An 18,656-nucleotide genomic window follows, 5' to 3' on the forward strand; every position below is an offset into this window, starting at 1 on the left:
TGCTACCGCATTATGATTCAACTAAATAAGTCCACCAGACCGGAGACATTGCCTCCATCGTCCAAAGAAGCATCACTGTTGATGCTGAAAGTCAACATTAGATCCATAAGTTCTTGCCTTTCGGATTGCCATGAAAGTAACTGCAACATCAGGTCTTGGAGTGAAGTTATTCGGTTCACCCGGCCACTAGATTTCGATTTCAACTGGAGACTGAAAATGCAAAATTACAATCATCATTAATCATTAGCATCATTATAACTGGAAAGATTACTTTGTGCATCGTCATTGCTATCATCGCCATCATTGTCATCATCACCGTCATTATCATCATCGGACCAGGTCAGGTTCGAGTTGAGTTTTCGATTTCGGGGCAGAATTGACAACTCTGCCACTGGCGCATCATTGTCCTCATTGTCGTCATCACCATCACCATCAATAGCTTTAAAAAGATCATCGTCGTCGTCATCATCATCATCTTCTTCACCGTTCAACCAATCTAAGGAGAACAAACGACAGGAAGCCCGTTTTCAAGCCTTTTGCAAAGAATAATAGCAGAGACATCATCGGACCAGGTCAGGTTTGAGTTGAGTTCTCGATTTCAGGGCAGAATTGACATCTCTGCAACTGGCGCATCATTGTCCTCATTGTTGTCATCACCATCATCATCAATAGCTTTAAAAAGATCATCGTCGTCATCATCATCATCTTCTTCACCGTTCGACCAATCTAAGGAGAACAAACGACGGGAAGCTCATTTTCGAACCTTTTGCAAAGAAGTAATAGCAGAGAGATCAGCTCCTTTGCTTCTCATACATCTTTAGAATGGAATTGTGGATATTGCCGACAAATCCGTGAGAAAATTAAGCTATCTTATTTATTACTAAAGTAGTAATGCCAGTTATATTATTCTTATTTCAATAAGAGATTAGGATGAGGCATACCTGTCCGATGTTTGTCGAAAGAACAGCTTTTTCGATGGCCTTCGGAGTCCATATTTTAATATCATGCTCGATTCCACAGCTAGCAAGAACTGTCGTATGAGGATGAGATTCGATACAGTTGACCACATGCTTATCTGCTTCCATAACACGAACTAGCTCTCCGCCTTTCTTCTTCCAAATAAATATTCAGCCACAGTCTGACCCACTAACTACATACTCGGATTTTGGTCCAAAGAAGTTCACACCTTTCACCGTCTGACAGTTTCTATGTCCCTTATAAACTTGCAGATCAGCATCCATAGCAGCAAGTTCTATTTCACTTACTTCACTACATGCAGACGATGATGATGATGGGACTGGATTTTGCTCCAATCCGATATCTCGCATAAAGAGATAGATGAACTAGAAGCTCGCTCTGATCTGAAAAGGCCAAGCCTGTTATTCCAACTTGATACTCACCGATCAAATGCCGAGGACAAAAACGATCAAAAGGTAGACCAAAATCAGTTGAGCCATCCGACTTATATTTACGTAGATCATAAAGGCGAGTATACTCATCAGATCCTCCAAGTGCAAAGAGATTTGGGTTCCTTGGATCAATCATGATAGCATTGAGGTTCATAATTCGCGTGTAAACCCTGCTATCATCAATTGGACAGCATATGAAAAGTTTGGTAGCTGTTGCAGTTCGGAGATCGATCTGAAATGCAAGTGATAGCGTAATAGAGCCATATAAGTTGGCTATATTAAAATCCAGACAAACAAATCAGGCTATTAGAGCAAATGTCATCATACAACAAAAAGGAAAGAGAACAATAACAAGAGAGTGCAGCATTGAAATTATGTTCTTCCATTGAAGAAACCGCTTTATCTGCCAAACAGCCCTGGATAAGAAAATAGGTAAAGAAAACATAGGAAATGATTTTGCAGTTAAAAATAACTCACATGCTGCACTAATCCGTCTTCGCCGCAAGTATAAAATATATGAGGGCTTCCTGGTTCGATGGCCAATTTATAAGCTTGTCTTGTCCCTGATGTTGAGCCAGCACCCTAGTTTCGACTCCACGTTCCAAAATTTGAGCATGTCGAAGCTGCAATTAATTAACAGCTCCACTAATTCACTAAATCAAGGCCTTTGATTAAGCACACGATGCATGTTATCTGCATTGCATCCAAATTTGCGCATAACGGGACAAGATTCAAGTAGCAAATTGATCCTAAATAAGAAATTCACCTCCCCATCTGCAGCACAGATAACCAAGCTGCGATCATCCGTGTAAGGCATGAATTTTGCTTGCAAAACATTGTTGAGATGACCTGACCGGAAAGAAAGCTTGGTATGCCCTGTTTCCCAATCCCATAAAAATAACCTGCGTGTCATCGGAGCCTGAGACTAAAACATTGCCATCGGCATTAAAGCTCACAGTGTTGACACAACCTTGGTGCTTGTCAAGTTTCTTGTAAATGTCAAGCCGGAGCACAAGATCCTGGAGTATAAACCAATTAACAAATAAATACCTAGGTTTGCTATGCATTTGCGTGCCAGTCTATCGGACTTGGACTAGTACTATGAACATATTATCAAATCCAAAACAATGTAACAAGCAGTAAAAGTACCATTGAAGTCCCTATAGTAGGAATCAAAGTGCATTTTCCCCTTCTACTAAAAATATGGGCAAATTAGTCCCTATTTGTTAAATCAAAGAGCAAACTTGTCCTTCTATTAAAAATTCTATATTTTCTTATTATTTAGTCAAACACACCCGTTTTAAAAATAGATAAAATTTTTAACATAAAAGACCAGCTCATTGATAACGGTGATAAACAACAAATGCACCAAATGACAGTAACAATGCGCATTGAAATGGCCAGTGCAATTACTAAAAGAAAATTTGCTCACTTCCAAGAAAATTTTGAAAGAAAAAGGATAAAAATTTTCTGATACAATCCAAGTAAAAGAAGACCATTTTATTACTAATCATCATGATTCGGCAGTCATCATTTACTTTTACAACCCCAAAGCAATAACAGTTTATAAATCAATAAGATCAACTAAAATCTCCCCTAAATTACATTCACACACTATCAGTTACATAAAAAAAAATCTCCCCAAATCATTCATTCGCTGAAAACACAATTGAAAAGACACCAAAAAATAAATAAAGAACAAGAAATATGAAAAACGGGCATATTAGACCTCAGAAGCAGCAAGGCGTTTGACGAAATTCCTAGCCGAGATTTCCCCTACTTCACGTTGCCAAACATCAACCACCGCCTTGTCTAAGCTGATCCTTGCCCTTTTATTGCTCATTATCGATTAAAAGCAAAAGGAAAAAAAGCAATTTTTTGAGGAAATACTTTTTTCTCATTAAAGAAAGGAAAATAAAAGTACTAAATTCTATCTACTTTGATTCTCATTTGAAACCCAAAAAGGAGCTTAAATAGGTTTTTCTTTTTCGAAGAGACAAAAAGGGATAGTTAAATGCTTTGGAATTTGTTGGTAAAATTTCCTCCTCAATCCCTCTCAAATGTGAAATTTATTAATTGGTCTCTTTTAAAACTTTTAGAATAATTTAATATCCGTCCATTTTGGAAGTGAACAATAAGAAAAATTAATCATGGTATAATTATATATAATTTTGATTGATATAATAATAAGTTTATCCCTCGATAATAACATATTTTATCAATTTAATCTTAATTCTAAAAAATTCAACAAATTTAGCCTTAAAACTTACTGTAAGATCTTGTGGGATCCTTTTTAAACTAATGGTTGTGGTTAAAAGACAACAATGAAGAGATTATAACCGTTTGATCAAGCCATGTCATAAAATTATGTTGTGACGTGGAATTTGTTAAATCGATTACCAAATAAGTTGCTTTCTTTGGACATCAATTTCTCTTTTAGTGTTGAAACTAGTTCAATTAGTTAAAAAGAAAACTCATATTTCTCCTTTTTTACCGAATAGGTATTTATTTTCCTTGATTTTATTTCAACTATTGATTTAAAAGTATCTCACCAAATTTCATTGTAATTTCATCTTTACATAAACGCTACGGACATTTACATAGGCTTTGTTAAAATTGGATTAAATTGACAGAATTTATAAATTTTAAGGGATAAATTTATTATTTACTATAAAACATGGACTATTGACACAAATATTTTTAGTTTCCCAATTTTAAAACTAATAGAAAATTTTTTTATAGGATTAATTTACTCAATATTAATTATGATGTGTATTGATAATAGTTTGACACGTGGTGTTTTTTCAGTGGTAAAATTTTGGTACTAAAAAGGAAAGCTTTTTCAAGGTGAACAGAGTTAGGAGAGGATCAGATGGTAATAGGAATCTTAACGTTAACTATTCCCTCGTCATGGAACCACCACCGCCGCCACTGCCTCCGCCCAACTCCACCTCTAATCAAATGTGAAAGCGGAGGAGTGCCACTAACAAAGCAAGCTCACCGCTTCTTCTCTTCATTAACATCCACGGCTGCCGTCGACGACCCCGCCACCGCTAATCGGTTGATAAAGAAATTCGTAGCGTCATCTCCAAAGTCAATAGCTTTGAACGCCCTCTCTCATCTTCTCTCTCCCCGTAATTCTCACCCTCACCTCTCCGCCATTGCCTTCCCTGTAAGTCCGCCGTAAGTTCCACCACTGCAAATTCCATTTTTTTCTTAATTCTAACATGGGGTCGGTTTTTTTTTTATTTATAAAAAGACATTTTTAATCTTTCAATTTAGAAATTGAGCAAATTGATACATTTCAGAAAAAAATTAAAGCAATTGGGAAGTGAAACAATTAATCACCAAGATATTAATGTTTTGCTTTGTACATTATTTTTATTGATTTAGTAACAAATTTAGTTTTTAAAGTATACATATATGTTGACGCTGAATTTGCTGAATTTATTAAATTTATTAGAATTAAGGTCAAAATGATAAAAATATGTAAGTATCAAAGGCTAAATTTGATATTATATTAATTAAATTTATGTGTAATTGATGGAAAATATTAATGTAGCCCTTAATTGTTCACTTTTGAAATGCAAAGATCAAATTGTTTCAATTTTTTTAGAGGGATTAATTTTCTCAATTTCGAATTTGAGAAATACTAGAAAGGGTTTTTTTATCTTTCTTTTCTTTTTAACAGTTGTATACTAAAATAAGTGAAGCATCATGGTACAATTGGAACCCAAAGCTAGTTGCAGATTTAGTTCCATTGCTTGATATACAAGGTAAGCACGATGAATCCCAAGCTTTAATTTCTCAAGTTGTTTCAAAACTCAAGTTTAAAGAGCGAGATCTTGTTCAATTCTATTGCAATTTGATCGAGTCTTGTTCCAAACATGAATCAAAACAAGGGTTTAATGATGCTTATGGTTACTTGTCTGAGATTGTTAACAATTCGTCATCAATGTATGTGAAAAAACAAGGTTATAAATCAATGGTTAGTAGCTTATGTGAAATGGGTCAACCTAATGAAGCTGAGAATGTAGTTGAAGATATGATAAAAAATGGGGTTAAGCCTTCATTGTTTGAACTTAGGTTTGTTTTGTATGGATATGGAAAAATGGGGTTTTTTGAAGATATGGAAAGAATGGTTAAAAAAATGGAGATTGAAGGATTTGGGGTGGATACAATTAGCTCAAATATGATTCTTTCATCATATGGGGCTTATAATGCACTACCAAAGATGGTTCCTTGGTTGCAAAAAATGAAGGCATTGGAGATTCCTTTCTCAATAAGGACTTACAATTGTGTGTTGAACTCATGTCCTATGATCATGTCATTCGTTCGAGGCTCGGGTGGTTTCCCGGTTTCAGTTTCGGAATTGGTTAATGTTTTGGATGAAGATGAAGCATTGTTGGTAAAGGAATTGGTTGAATCATCTTCAGTGTTGGATGAGGCGATGGAGTGGGATGATTTAGAGTTGAAATTGGACTTGCACGGTATGCATTCAGGTTCGGCTTACTTGATAATGTTACAATGGATCAAGGAGATGAAATCGCGGTTCAGAGTCAAAGAATGTGTGGTTCCTCCACAAATTACAGTTGTTTGTGGAACTGGGAAACATAGTAGTGTTAGAGGAGAATCACCTGTGAAAACATTGATTAAAGCAATGATGGTTCAAATGAAGAGTCCAATGAGAATTGATAGGAAGAACATTGGTTGTTTTATAGCCAAAGGACAAGTTGTGAGGAATTGGTTAATCCAAAGCTTGGATTAATAACATCTGCTATTTGTTTTTAGAGTTTTGGTTGATTTTGATTTTGTTTTGATCTTTGCTGATGCTGGTTTTGGTTTTAGCACCTTCATGAAAATAAAATGGCATGTGTTAAAATCGAGTAGAAGTACATGGAGGCCCTTGGGTTAGATTGCATTTTGTTTTTTTTATTCAAAAAATAAGTAAATTAGTCCTTGTACATTAGATTAAAGAACAAACTCGTCTTTTTTTGTTAAAAATTTTACTCATTTTTACTGTAAAAAACTGGCGTAGCTGATGAAATAATCAGACAATTTCATGAGATGTGCCATGTGTATTTCATGTAAGTGGATAGAGTTTTTAACAAAATGATCAGTTTGTTCTTTAATCTAATGTGTAGAAAATTAATTTACTTATTCTTTGAATAAAGGGTGTAAATATGATTCGATTCCGATCTTCCATGATACTTTTACCATGGTTCAAATAACATAGATGTAAATTCATGAATGAATAACATACATCTAGTAACTTTAAGACTATACATCCAACATTATAGGGAAATTCTATGCATGAAAACGCATACATACAGGTTTCTATAATGCCAGGCATAAAAAATCAATTATCAGAATGGTTAATAAGAATGAGGTGTGTTCGGGTGGTACTTGTTGTTTATTTGGTGTTTTCATTGTAAGATCTTTAAAGGTTTTTATATGAAATAGAATTTAGGTGAAAATATGCCATAAGTCCTTATATTCTTCAAAATTTTGGAATTTAGTTCTTATACTTTTATTTTTGAGAATTTAGTCTCTCTTCAAAATGTTAACACTATTAAATGCTTATGTTAGATTTAATTTAATCACAACATTTTTTTAATTATATCATTGTCAAGTGAGTTTTTTTTATTATTATTTTAAAATGTCACAACAACAAATTTAACAAAAAAATTTAACAATGTTAACAATTAAGCTTGAATTTTGATATCTAAAAAGTAGATCGACTAAATTTTTAGAAATAGAAGTATAATGACTAATTTCAAATTTTTAAAAAAAGTAGAAAGACTTGGAGCATATTTTAATCTAAATTTTACTTTTACTGATCTCCAAAAAACAATCTATTATCACTTATCTTTATTACAGAAAAAGAATTTATTTATTTTTATACAACACCTAAAATTACCTAGATTAACAATAATATTAGTATCAGTCGAGCTAAGATTTAATTGATATTCCAATAGATATATATATTGACATATCACATCATTTAATATAATCTTAGAATACACGTATACTAATGCATTCAATACAATATTAACACACATATATACATATAACCACATGCATACAAACACATTTTCCACACTTGCATACAAGTTCTATACTTGTTCGTGGGTCGAGTTATGTGTTTAAGTCTATACTTGTTTAAGTAAAAATATTAAGTTCAAAAAATAGGTTTCAACAAATAAATTAGATTCGTTCAAAATATTGGCAAAGTTTAAGTTTGAACATTTAAGGCATGAATTCGACCCAGTCCATTTTCTAATTTGTAATATATAGTATGTAATTTATTACACATAAAAATTAAATTTATGATAATATATACTGCTATAATGTAAATAATAAAAGCCAAGATACCCATATATAATATTGTAATAAATAAATAAATAAAAATATAAAATTATTAAATATTAAATATTAAAATTATTTTGTTAAATTTAGATTTATTATAACATTTTTTTAGCTTAAGTGAGTATTTTTTAATTTTAAAATAGTACGTCATTAAATTTAACAAAAAAAATAACAATATTATTGATTGAACTTGAATTTTTGAAATTTAAAAAATAGAGGGACTAATTTCTAAATTTGTAAAAGGTAAAGACTTGTGATATATCTTAAACTTTAATTTCTTATAGTCTAACAAGTTTAAAAAGCTAAAGACAATTGTTGTTTTTACAAAAGGGCCGACCAACTGTTTGTCCATTTTAATGGCATATTGGTCTGAACTCCCGCCAGAGCTTCTAACTCTAATAGCCAAACGTCTCGAAACCCAGTTCGACGTTCTACGATTCCGATCAATCTGCCGTTCATGGCGTTCTTCTTTTCCACCAAAGCTTTACCCTTTACCCAAACGCCTCCCTTCATCAAAAAAAACCAAAGCTGGATGCCGATTCTCCCTCAATCAAATCACCATAGCCACCTTGTTCCTCGTTAGATTGCCGCCGGCCACTGAGAATCGAAGTAACCAAACCGACCCTTCTTGTTGGCTGATCAAAATCAGTGATGGGAAACCGTTGAATCCGCTTACAGATTCTGGGTTGAACGCAAATTTACCGAAGGTATTGAATTTGATAAATTGTCAAGTCATTGAATTGGGTCATGGATATGTAGGTCGATATAGTGTTCATATCAATTATCGCTTCCGGGGACTATATCGAAATTACATAGAGAAAGTAGAGATTTTGCGATTAAGTCCCGACGGCGATGATTTCATGGTGGTCGGGTTGTTTAGCCACGGTGTGGAGTACTTGGCTTTGTTGAAATCAGGAGAAAATGAATGGACTGTACTTGAAAATATGCATGGTATTCAAGATATTATCACATCCAATAATAAATTCTACGCCATTGAACGAAGTGGAGGAACTATCATCGTTGACCAATTTTTCAGCGTTGGTTTCATACAACATGCTGTTGGCTCTCCCACTAACAGGAAATTCTTGGTTGAATCTAGTGGGAATTTATTGACTGTGGAAATGATTTTCCTGGAAAATTCAGAATCCAATGCTGGTTTTAGAATTTTCAAGTTAGATGAAGAAAATCAGAAGTGGGATGAGATTAAAAGCTTGGGGGATCAAATTTTAATTCTGGGTTTGCATCAAGTGGTTTCGGTATCAGCTTATGAATTTCACTGGGGTGATCAAGGGAACCTTGTATTCTATTCCATAGATGGTAATGTTGAAGATAGAGTTATGTATGTGTTTGATTTAGAAAAGGGTATTTCAATTCCTTTAGAGAATTGTCCTGTTTATTGTAACTTGTTTTGGCCATTGCCTGTGTGGTTAAATTCTTCAGAATCAGTGGTTTCTTCTTCAATGGAAGCTACACCAGGAACTGAATTTGCAAATTTAGGAATATGTGAAGATGTTGGTAGTAGCTTTTCAAGTTCATAGTGCTTGTTCTGATTTTTGTTGTTTTAAACTTGTGTAGTTCCAAATTCAAAGGCCATTTTTAGAACTGATTTTTTTTTTTTAAATTGGGTTGATGATGTTTCATTGCAGTGGTTTATTTGTGATAGTTATTTCTCATCAGTACAGTAACTTATTTGTGTGGCTTATTCATTGGCTAGTTAGGAGGACAGTTGATGGTCCCTACAGGTGATTCAAACCAGTTGGAAAATTTAGGAACTGGTATATTGGTCTGGAATCCAGACTCTGGATAAAAGAATTGAATCTACTTCTGAGCGAATAGTTCAAAAAAAAAAACAAAAGCTGAGATTAAAAAACTCATGGACGAAGCGGTTTATAATTATTTAGTAATTTTTATAATTTATTTACTAATTATTGAGCCAATGATCAAACCAGTTAAATCAAAAATTAATGATATGACTAATTTAACAACTAATTTGATTTTTAAACAGGATCTTGGTTAGACAACTTAGTGATTTAGTAATCCTGTCAATTTAATTAGAACCAATTTGAGCTCATTTTGAATTTAAATTTTAAGACATCTTGAGATGCAAACCAATTTGGGAATTGGGTTAGATGACTTAGTTTGATCGTGTTTTTTATGATCAAATTGAATTAGATCGAATTAGAACTTGAGTTGATTGAATCAAATTTTTAGGTTCGGGACAGAAAGACGTGTCAAACCGATCGATACTAGCTTAGACTCCACTCGAAAAATAGGACTACTCTTCCTAATGCAAAGAAATATACAAATACAAGATATACCAATATTTCTTAACCAGTCAGACACCCAACTAAACTGAGTTACTTCTATTTATAGAACTTTATCTTACATGGGATCATGAATCTTTGATTTCAGTCTCTCTCCGGCGCATTTTCTGAAACCCTTCTCGCGCTCAGGCTACCTGTATACGACCACACCTTCTCAAATTCACTCGCGAATGGTTTTTCAAATTTCCGGTCAGGTTCTTCCTTAATATCATTTCTCTTCAAAGAGGAAGCTGCTCGTCGTGGACTTCCGGTGAGTGGGGTTGGAGAACAAAAGGTCGGTGTTGCGAAAGGAGAGGCATAAGGAGTGTGTTGAATTGAGAAGGGACTAGGAGACAATCGCCTTTGGATTGGACGACCACTGAAACCGCTCCTGCTGAAAAGAGAAACTGTTTCTGCCGCAGCACGTTGCTTGATAGCATCATCAACATAAAGAACATCATCTATCCTTGCCATAATGTTGAAAGCCAAACTCTCCATCACCCTCGAGTAGCTTTCAAGAATTGACTGCCCAACATCCTGCAATTATACGGTAAGATTGATTCAAACAACAATGGGAACCACAGTTCAAGAAACATTGCCATATTTGTAAATTCACTCAATATAGGTCCTATTACCCCCATTAAAAAGCTGTGGTCCCAAAGATCATGGATGGTACACATTTGTAAAAAGATACAAGGAAGCAACATAAGTTGGTTCATCCTTCCTAAGGAACTACCAAATCACATTTATTAGGCCACATGGTTAGATAGATACATGCTACCAAATCCATACTTGTGTTTCTTGTTTTGTTTTTATTTCCATAAAGAGAATTGGTGCAAAATACCTTATTGTATTGAATTTTGTTCATATCCAATGCTGTTTGTGGAAGGCCGGGGAATCGAGCCCTCAAGCTATGTAAAAGGGTCTCGGCTCTTTGTGATAAAAAATTGTTCTTCTCACCGTCGGACACAAGGCCCTTGACCTTTCCTCCCCATGACGATCGCTTCCCTTTGGTGTGATTCGTGTGTTTCCTCTGATCTTTCTGCTTCCAAACATGTACTGCTGCCTCAATCCTATTAGCTATTTCCAGAGTTTGATGTTCTGTCGACAGATCAAGGCAATCAAGGAGACATTCTGGCGAGAACTGATCGGCTGTAATGTAGCGGTAAATGATATCACCCAAACAATCTTTTCCATTCTGATGACAAGGAAAATGTGTCAACCATTAAAGCAGATGTAAGAAAAGTATGCTAGATAACAATTGGTACAATAACAGTCGGCTAGTCCATTTTCAACTATCATTCAATGCTACATCAAAATGCACCTCTTTTCTAGACTTCTGCATGAAATTGTCAATCATACTTTAAGCACCTTGCTTAATAAACAGGTTTCTTGATAGAGATGCTCATTAAGAAATTTACCAATACCCGAAATGACATAGAAAATATGTTAACCCTTCAAGTAAATGTAAGAAAAGCTATGCTAAATAAACAATAGGTTTGCAATAACCATCAACGAGCTCATTTTCAACTATTATTCAATGCTACATAAAACGCACCTGTTTTCTAGACTTTTCAATGGGAGAAACCTAATCATGCAAGGACTTTTCAATCATAATTTAAGCAACTTGCTTAATTAACAGGTTTCTTGAGAGTGATGCTCATTAAAAATTATTAACACCCAAATTGACAATAAACTTTGAGTACCTAATACGAACAATCATGAATTCATAAGCAAGGAAAAAATACATGATAGTTGATACGGCTTTCAGCAAGACAGCACAAATGTCACTACTTGAGGAACAGTGACAGACCTTTGGTAATGTCTCCAAGTAAGCAGTAGGAATCTCCATCTCAGCGAGCACGCTGTTATTGATCGCCATGGCAGCCTTTAGTACTTGGTTTGTGCTATCCCTACATTGTTGCAGCTTCTTCCTTGCATCTTCAGACAAACCATTCGGTGGAACTTTCGGACACGGCAACCACCACTTCTCTTCCTGCCTAATTGAGGGTCTCCCTCCAGAAACAGACGATGAATAAGCACCACCATCACCCACAACTATACCCCGATCAACATACCAAAACTCTGTCTCACTAAAACCATCAAGCATGGTAATCAAAATTGCATCAAGCTTCTTAAGGGCCGGAAGGTTCATATACAAATCCAACCGTGGCCTTGTCACCATGACTTCATAAGTGCCTCCTCCAGGGAATTCTTGTATGGATGGTACAAGCTCAACAATCGAATCACTCACACACAAGAGCCATTCCATTTCCCTCTTCCACATTTCTTTCTTCTGTGGTGCTAATGGTTCTAATCTCCACAATTCACCAAAGACTGTAGCTGCCGTTACAACGAAGAGTACCCATTTAGCTTAAAAGAAATCTACATAACATACACACACATATATATACATAGTACAATAAATTATAAGCAAAATCAAACAAACCAGAGAGATTTGTGATTGCATTCGAAATGGCAAGTGCGGTACACACTCCTTTTCCACCTCCAGACATGTCTTCTCCTAAAAGAAGCTTTGCAAATCTCTCCTTCATCATCTCAATTCCTACATAACATAAAATAATAATAAAAAACAATACAAAACCAGTTAAAAAATCACCATATGATGTATAAACCACCGTAAATAATAATAAAACCAAGCATATAAGCTCACTGAACACTAAAATGGAACACTCAAAGAGCAAAAGCCTGCAGTTTTTTTTTTCAAAATGCTATAGCAGAGAACAAAAGATTGAAACAAGAAACCAATCTTCCTCAGTTAAATGCTTAATTACCCAAAAATTCCTTTAAAAAAAGTAAAATTAATACTTAATTAGCTGAAATTAGGAAACAAATCCTTGATATTGCTTCCATACTTGGATTTTTTTATTTCTTTTTCACTTTCATTATATTTTTGCAACAAAAATGGAAACAAGCAAAAACACGTTACTCAGAGATATATACTAAACCATAAATCTCGTCTCTATCAAATTTCTACCGAAAATTGCGGAAGATTTTATTCTAAATATAATGAAAAAAACCGCGAAATACCGGACAAATCGGCGTCGCGTTTCTCAGTCTTCTCGTCATCCCAAATCACGACATCCTTCCCTCCGATCACCGGCAACTGAAAACCGAACCCTCCTCCGGCTGCCATTAACCTCGGAGATGACGTCATCGAACTCGAACAACCTTCTCCATCGAAACGCCGACACGAGAAGCTACTGCAACTCTCTGACTCGCTGACGTCAGCACTCAAACTGTAGCTTCCGCAACGCTCGCTCTGCTGATCGGAGCCATCGTCGTCAGAATACACACTCGCCATGTGATCTTTTTATAGATCAAGCAAAATAAAAAAAACAAAACCCAACGGCCACCTCAGCCGCACATTAGGTAAACAGCTAGAACTAAAAAAAAAACACAACTGGGTCTCCCTCTCTCTCTCTCTCCTGTTTGTAGCAGTGAAGTGAAATGTTGGGAATTTAGAATTTAGAAAGAAAAAATCAACGAAGACGAAGAAGAAGACGAAAAATAAAGGAAAAAGAAATGAGAAATGGTTCACATTCTCTCATATAACAAGGTATCATTCATTCATTCTTTTTTTTTTTTTTGGTTCACCTTTTTTTTTTCTCTCTCTCTCTATAAGTACTGAAACTTTATCTTTGGGTTTTCTCTATCTCTTAACAATTTGTTTTTACAGTGAATGTGTGTGTGTGCAAAAAGCTAAAGTGACGGAGTTTGACAGTGCTTTTATCTTTCCGTCTAAGCTCAGCCATGGCTGTACCCACCCCCCGACAGGCGACCTTTTTCTTTGGAGTTTTGGCCCCCACTCCACCCGGTTTCCTCCTCCTTTTTTTTTTCTTTTTCCCTCGTTCCTCGAATCAGATCAGATCATAAGTATTAGGAGATATGCACAAATCAATTAGTACTTGAATTTGTATTAAACTGTTAATCAAACTAAAAAATTGATTAAACTAATTGTTTTTTATTTTTCATTTTTAAGTATTTACTTGACTTGAAAGAATCAATTGAACAAAGGAACTAATAATATGATCAATTTGATCACTTATCAAATTCTGGAAATCTTAATTTTTGTTTTCCAAAATAGCATTTCTTCTACCTATTTAGCTTCACTTTTCTCAAATCATTGCATGATTAGTTCTATCAATAAATGTTTCAATTTCCTTGTATAAAATTATATTGTGTGATATGCGGAACTATAATATTTTTATGTAGTTTGTCATGGATATGGTTATACGCTTAGAGTTAAGATACATATCAGCACAATGAGCCATTGAAATTAGTCTTTTTACCCCTAGTCTTCTGATCCCCTTGACCCTTGCTCACGTGACAAAGCCACTCGCTCAACAAGCCACCTCATCAACCACTCACTTTTTCGAGTCAAGCACTTATACAGTTGTGAACACATCTCTAAAGACAAGTAGGCCACACTAAAAAATAACAATCTTGTAATGCTTGGGACCACTACATTCGCATCCCACATACGTTGTCAACACGTTCACCATAATAGTCAGCTACATTGCACTACATGAAAAGAGAACTTTGCCTATAAATATCTTCCTAACGATGAAGAGTGGATCGATCTTTCAATTGGATCCTTACTTTGAGCAATCAGCCTATCTTTCTATATATCTCTGTTTTTCTAGATGAATCGGCCTCCTCAACACTACTGTATTCTCTTATATTTTCCCTATCTCCTCCCCTTATTGTTCATTGTATCAATAGATATATTTTATTTTTCAAAATATTAATCAAATACAAGTATTAGTTTTTTAACCTCATAAAATTAGAAAAAAAAATCCACTTATAATGTATTAAATAAAGAGTGAGTATTTAGTATACTGCTAATGTATTATTTTTAATCCACAAGCAACATTAAAAAAACTGACACATCTCTTTTTTAAATGTATATATTTTAAATATTCTACTATACTGTTATAGGATATTTATCAACTCCTAACCTGCTTATAGAATTTAAAAACTCCACTGCTAGTCTACTAATAATTTCCCTTAAATATTTTTTATTATATTTAAAGGTCATAAATCGTATTAAAAACTTGCTTTTAAAGTTTTTAATTTCGTTATCAACATATTTGATAATAACATTTAAAGATAATATTCTATAATAATTATCAACAACTATTTATTTCTTTCTTCTTATCTATATTATTTATTGAACTTTTAATCGTGCTAGTGATATATAAGTTAATCAATTTTAAAAAAAATTAAGAATCATTTGTTTTACATAATTATATTGTTGTGAAATTAATTATTATTTTTAAGATATTGTAATATAAATTATATAATATTTTACAGAAAGACATTTGAAATTAAGATATCAAAATTTTAAATATTTAATTTTACTATTTTAATTAAAATTATATTTAATTTTTAATATAATTTTAACGATATATTTATTGCATTATTTTTTTCCTCATTTTTGTGGAAACCATTCCAATTAGTTTTCTATTTATTTTTAACATTGAAAAGTGAAAACTATAATAAAAAATTTATATAAAATTAAATTATTTACAATATATTGATGAATTAGATGACCTCACCTGCCCACCTTAGCATTCCAGTTTGTAGATGACATGGCGCGAATTTTATTTTCGTGTGAAAAAGACCAAACGGCGGTTAGTTATTTTGCCGGAGGGGTGTGAGGGTTACGAAGCGGACGTTTATACTTTCAATAATATGAGCTCGCATCTCTATGGCGTTCGATTGATTAAGAAAATAATTGACAGAAATGCAATTAATGTGGGTTTGGGGGTTTGAGGGGGTGATGATTAAATGCAATCTGAACCGTTAAAATAGTGGGACCCCCTTGTTTTATTTAACGATCAGGATTTGAGGAACGGAAGGAATCTTTAGCGGCTAAAAGCCTGGCTTGTGCGGACGTGAAGTAATTGATGTCGGATATGGTTGCTACGTGTTCAAATATTGACACGTCATATAATAGGTTAATTGCATCCTAACACCCATGCTTGTGTAAGCTGGACCAATTAGATCGGAATGTTGTGGTCTGAAAAAATGCATTAATCAGTTAATTTAAAAATTGGTATAAATTAATTAAATCCAATTTTTTTATTTTTAATAATTTTTAATAATTTTTAATAATTTATTTAATCTAAGCATATGTAGGATCAATTAACTTTAACTTCATTGATTTAACTAATCCAATTACGAAAACATTGAAGCATTCTTAAATTAATGTTTAATTTTTTTTATAAGAATAGTTTAAAATTTAAATTAGTTCATTTAAATGCATCAATCAAGTCATATATCAGCATAGTTATCAAATTACATATTTAATGCAATTTGATCAATAAATTTTGATTGTAATGGTGAGGTATACTGTAATTCTAAATGAATAACTTATATTTGAATCTTGAAAATAACGTTGTTTGAAGGGGTAATTACAAACCCTGAAATGATTAGTCTCAATGAATTGTAATATGTACATGAAATGTACATTGGTTGAAAAAAAAGTATTTTGAATTTGATATGGAGCATACTTAAAACACGTATGTATTGACCACATTGATAGCTTAGATATGACATAAAAAACATCATGCAATATTATTACAATTCAAGAGTCATGTAGTAGATATACACGTATTTACAATGTAACATGCATCTTTTAATATATATCCCACATTAGTTTCAATATGATATTTAACGTTCAATCTCGTGACTATACTAATGAAAGGACTTGATTGGTACTATATTTATATCATAAAAGCTAAATCAATACGTTTTTAAGGTTAATGAGTACTTTAAAATCAATGCCATAATTTGATACACATATGTTTACAAATTGATTAAAATATGCCATATGTGATATATGATCTACATTTAAAGCCTTGGCTAATTCTCAATATGATATAATTTTAGTTTAACCTCTTTAAAAGTTTATAATACCAATATTACATGGACTCAAATAAAATATTTTAAAATTTTGAGACCAATTTAAAATCCAAATCATAGTTTGAGGACTATTGATGCAATTTATACACATCAGCATCCGCTACCAACCTAAAATCAGCTGATCTTACTCGTGTCCCTTTATTACTTGTCTGATTTCGTAGCAGCATATTGTTACTTTTGGCGTTTATTTTAAATGAAACAGATCTGACGGTTGAGATGAGAAGCATCATCAATGTAGGACCCGCGTGATTAAGAACATAGGGTGAAATTATATTGTCCCTTAGTGATTGGGGACCACGTTGATAGCTATAATTAAAAATAGATAATAATAATAATAACACGCACATATTTATAACGGTGGAGTTTGATGCACGTGATCAGAATTTGTGAGACAGGGCATAGAAAAAACATCATAGGTCGGCTGGTCGGATATACTATAATGGAATTTGAGCTTTTTGACTACTTAGCTCTAAATAAGAATAAAGCAAACCAATATAGAAAAAAAAAGAAATTATTATTCACTAAAAAATTAAATTGATTTTGAAGAAAAAAAAAACAATAATTGTAAGGGTTAAATATATTAGATGTGTTCGAATTTATGATTTAAATTAAAATTAATTTAGGGAAAGTTTGGAATTTTAGTTAGGGATGATCAAAATAGTAAATTTTTAATTTAATTTTTTTATAATTTATAAAAATTTGAATTAGTAATGGTAAAATTACACTTTGGCCCCCTCAAAATGATAAAAATTTAATTTAACTTTTTAAAAATTATAAAGATGTAAACTATTAAAATGATAAAATTACATTTTTATTATCGTAAAAATGTACAATTTAATTACGATTTTCTCAAAAAAAAATTAAGCTTTGCCACTGTCAACAAATATAAACACATCTAAAAATATTAATTCACGTACTCTTTGTTTTTAATGTATCTACTGGAACAAGCCTGGTAACTAATCCTCCGTATCCTGTAGGCCTATTAAGGAGAAAATTGTTGGCCACAAATTTTAAAGTTGTTCCATACTTAGGGGATGATCGAAACCTCCACTATTGATTAAGGTATGAAAGACCCTTAACATATCAATTCACGTAATTTAAATATACTTATATTAAAGCTAAGCTAACATTTAATGTTGAAGCGAATTGATTGAATAATGGAGTGATTAAATTAATATAACTCAACCAAACGTTTTGAATGGTGCTAAATTAAAATATAGACCATGCTTTAGCAATGTATAGTGACTTTAATCGTTTAAATAATATATGTGTATACCCACCAAACTACAATGATAAGTATAACATATATAAATATATGTTGAAAAGTAATTATAACGTGAAATTAAGTGATAAAAATATTATAGGAGTCATTATATTAAAGTTTATTTTATATTAATTCAATTGTGCTGTTAAAATTTAGCATGAGTAACATACTATACTAATTTTTAATAGTATAAATAAAAGAAAATTTTAACAAAATGATCAGTTTCCTATTTGATTTAACATATAGAGATTAAGTTGCTCATTTTTTGAGTCCAATTCTTAGTATAAGGGTATCCGTGGTATTTTTTTAATTAAGCTGATATAAAACACAAATAAACAAAAAAAACAGAATATAATTGAA

The 18,656-nt window shown here is 32.9% G+C and overlaps 3 protein-coding genes and 1 pseudogene across 4 annotated transcripts; 2 read left to right on the forward strand and 2 right to left on the reverse strand.

Moving 5' to 3' along the window:
• Nucleotides 1–17: 17 nt before the first annotated feature.
• LOC107908639 (DDB1- and CUL4-associated factor 8-like) lies at nucleotides 18–3,403 on the reverse strand (annotated as a pseudogene).
• Nucleotides 3,404–4,253: 850 nt separating this feature from the next.
• On the forward strand, nucleotides 4,254–6,199 carry LOC107908636 (pentatricopeptide repeat-containing protein At2g17033). Its single transcript, XM_016835864.2, has 2 exons — nucleotides 4,254–4,581; nucleotides 5,101–6,199. Exons 1-2 carry the CDS (start codon nucleotides 4,282–4,284, stop codon nucleotides 6,175–6,177), a joined length of 1,377 nt encoding a protein of 458 aa, XP_016691353.1. The 5' UTR covers nucleotides 4,254–4,281; the 3' UTR covers nucleotides 6,178–6,199.
• Nucleotides 6,200–8,008: 1,809 nt separating this feature from the next.
• LOC107908638 (F-box protein SKIP23) lies at nucleotides 8,009–9,423 on the forward strand. The gene has a single exon (XM_016835866.2). The coding sequence runs from the start codon at nucleotides 8,135–8,137 to the stop codon at nucleotides 9,314–9,316; it is 1,182 nt and encodes a 393-aa protein (XP_016691355.1). The 5' UTR covers nucleotides 8,009–8,134; the 3' UTR covers nucleotides 9,317–9,423.
• A 523-nt stretch (nucleotides 9,424–9,946) lies between these two features.
• Nucleotides 9,947–13,945, reverse strand: LOC107908635 (rop guanine nucleotide exchange factor 1). 2 transcript variants are annotated; one of them, XM_041089280.1, is made up of 5 exons: nucleotides 13,133–13,945; nucleotides 12,531–12,647; nucleotides 11,895–12,418; nucleotides 10,926–11,279; nucleotides 9,947–10,618 (listed from the first exon to the last, which is right to left on the reverse strand). In XM_041089280.1, the coding sequence occupies exons 1-5, from the start codon at nucleotides 13,404–13,406 to the stop codon at nucleotides 10,187–10,189; spliced, it is 1,701 nt and encodes a 566-aa protein (XP_040945214.1). In that variant the 5' UTR covers nucleotides 13,407–13,945; the 3' UTR covers nucleotides 9,947–10,186. The 2 variants fall into 2 exon arrangements, with proteins under 2 accessions (XP_040945214.1, XP_040945213.1); XM_041089279.1 differs by having other exon boundaries at nucleotides 11,895–12,424.
• Nucleotides 13,946–18,656: the final 4,711 nt, after the last annotated feature.

Source organism: Gossypium hirsutum, chromosome D02 (assembly GCF_007990345.1).
Source record: "Gossypium hirsutum isolate 1008001.06 chromosome D02, Gossypium_hirsutum_v2.1, whole genome shotgun sequence".
Classification (NCBI taxonomy): Eukaryota; Viridiplantae; Streptophyta; class Magnoliopsida; order Malvales; family Malvaceae; genus Gossypium; species Gossypium hirsutum.

Bases quoted from the DNA above. Each gene is read 5' to 3' on its own strand.
- LOC107908636 (XM_016835864.2), top strand. From the start codon at position 4,282: ATGGTAATAGGAATCTTAACGTTAACTATTCCCTCGTCATGGAACCAC. The intron at 4,582-5,100 runs GTAAGTCCGCCG...TCTTTTTAACAG, and splicing joins TCTCCGCCATTGCCTTCCCT to TTGTATACTAAAATAAGTGA.
- LOC107908638 (XM_016835866.2), top strand. From the start codon at position 8,135: ATGGCATATTGGTCTGAACTCCCGCCAGAGCTTCTAACTCTAATAGCC.
- LOC107908635 (XM_041089279.1), bottom strand. From the start codon at position 13,406: ATGGCGAGTGTGTATTCTGACGACGATGGCTCCGATCAGCAGAGCGAG. The intron at 12,425-12,530 runs GTTTGTTTGATT...TTGTAACGGCAG, and splicing joins TGCAATCACAAATCTCTCTG to CTACAGTCTTTGGTGAATTG. The intron at 10,619-10,925 runs GTATTTTGCACC...GTATAATTGCAG, and splicing joins ACAAAATTCAATACAATAAG to GATGTTGGGCAGTCAATTCT.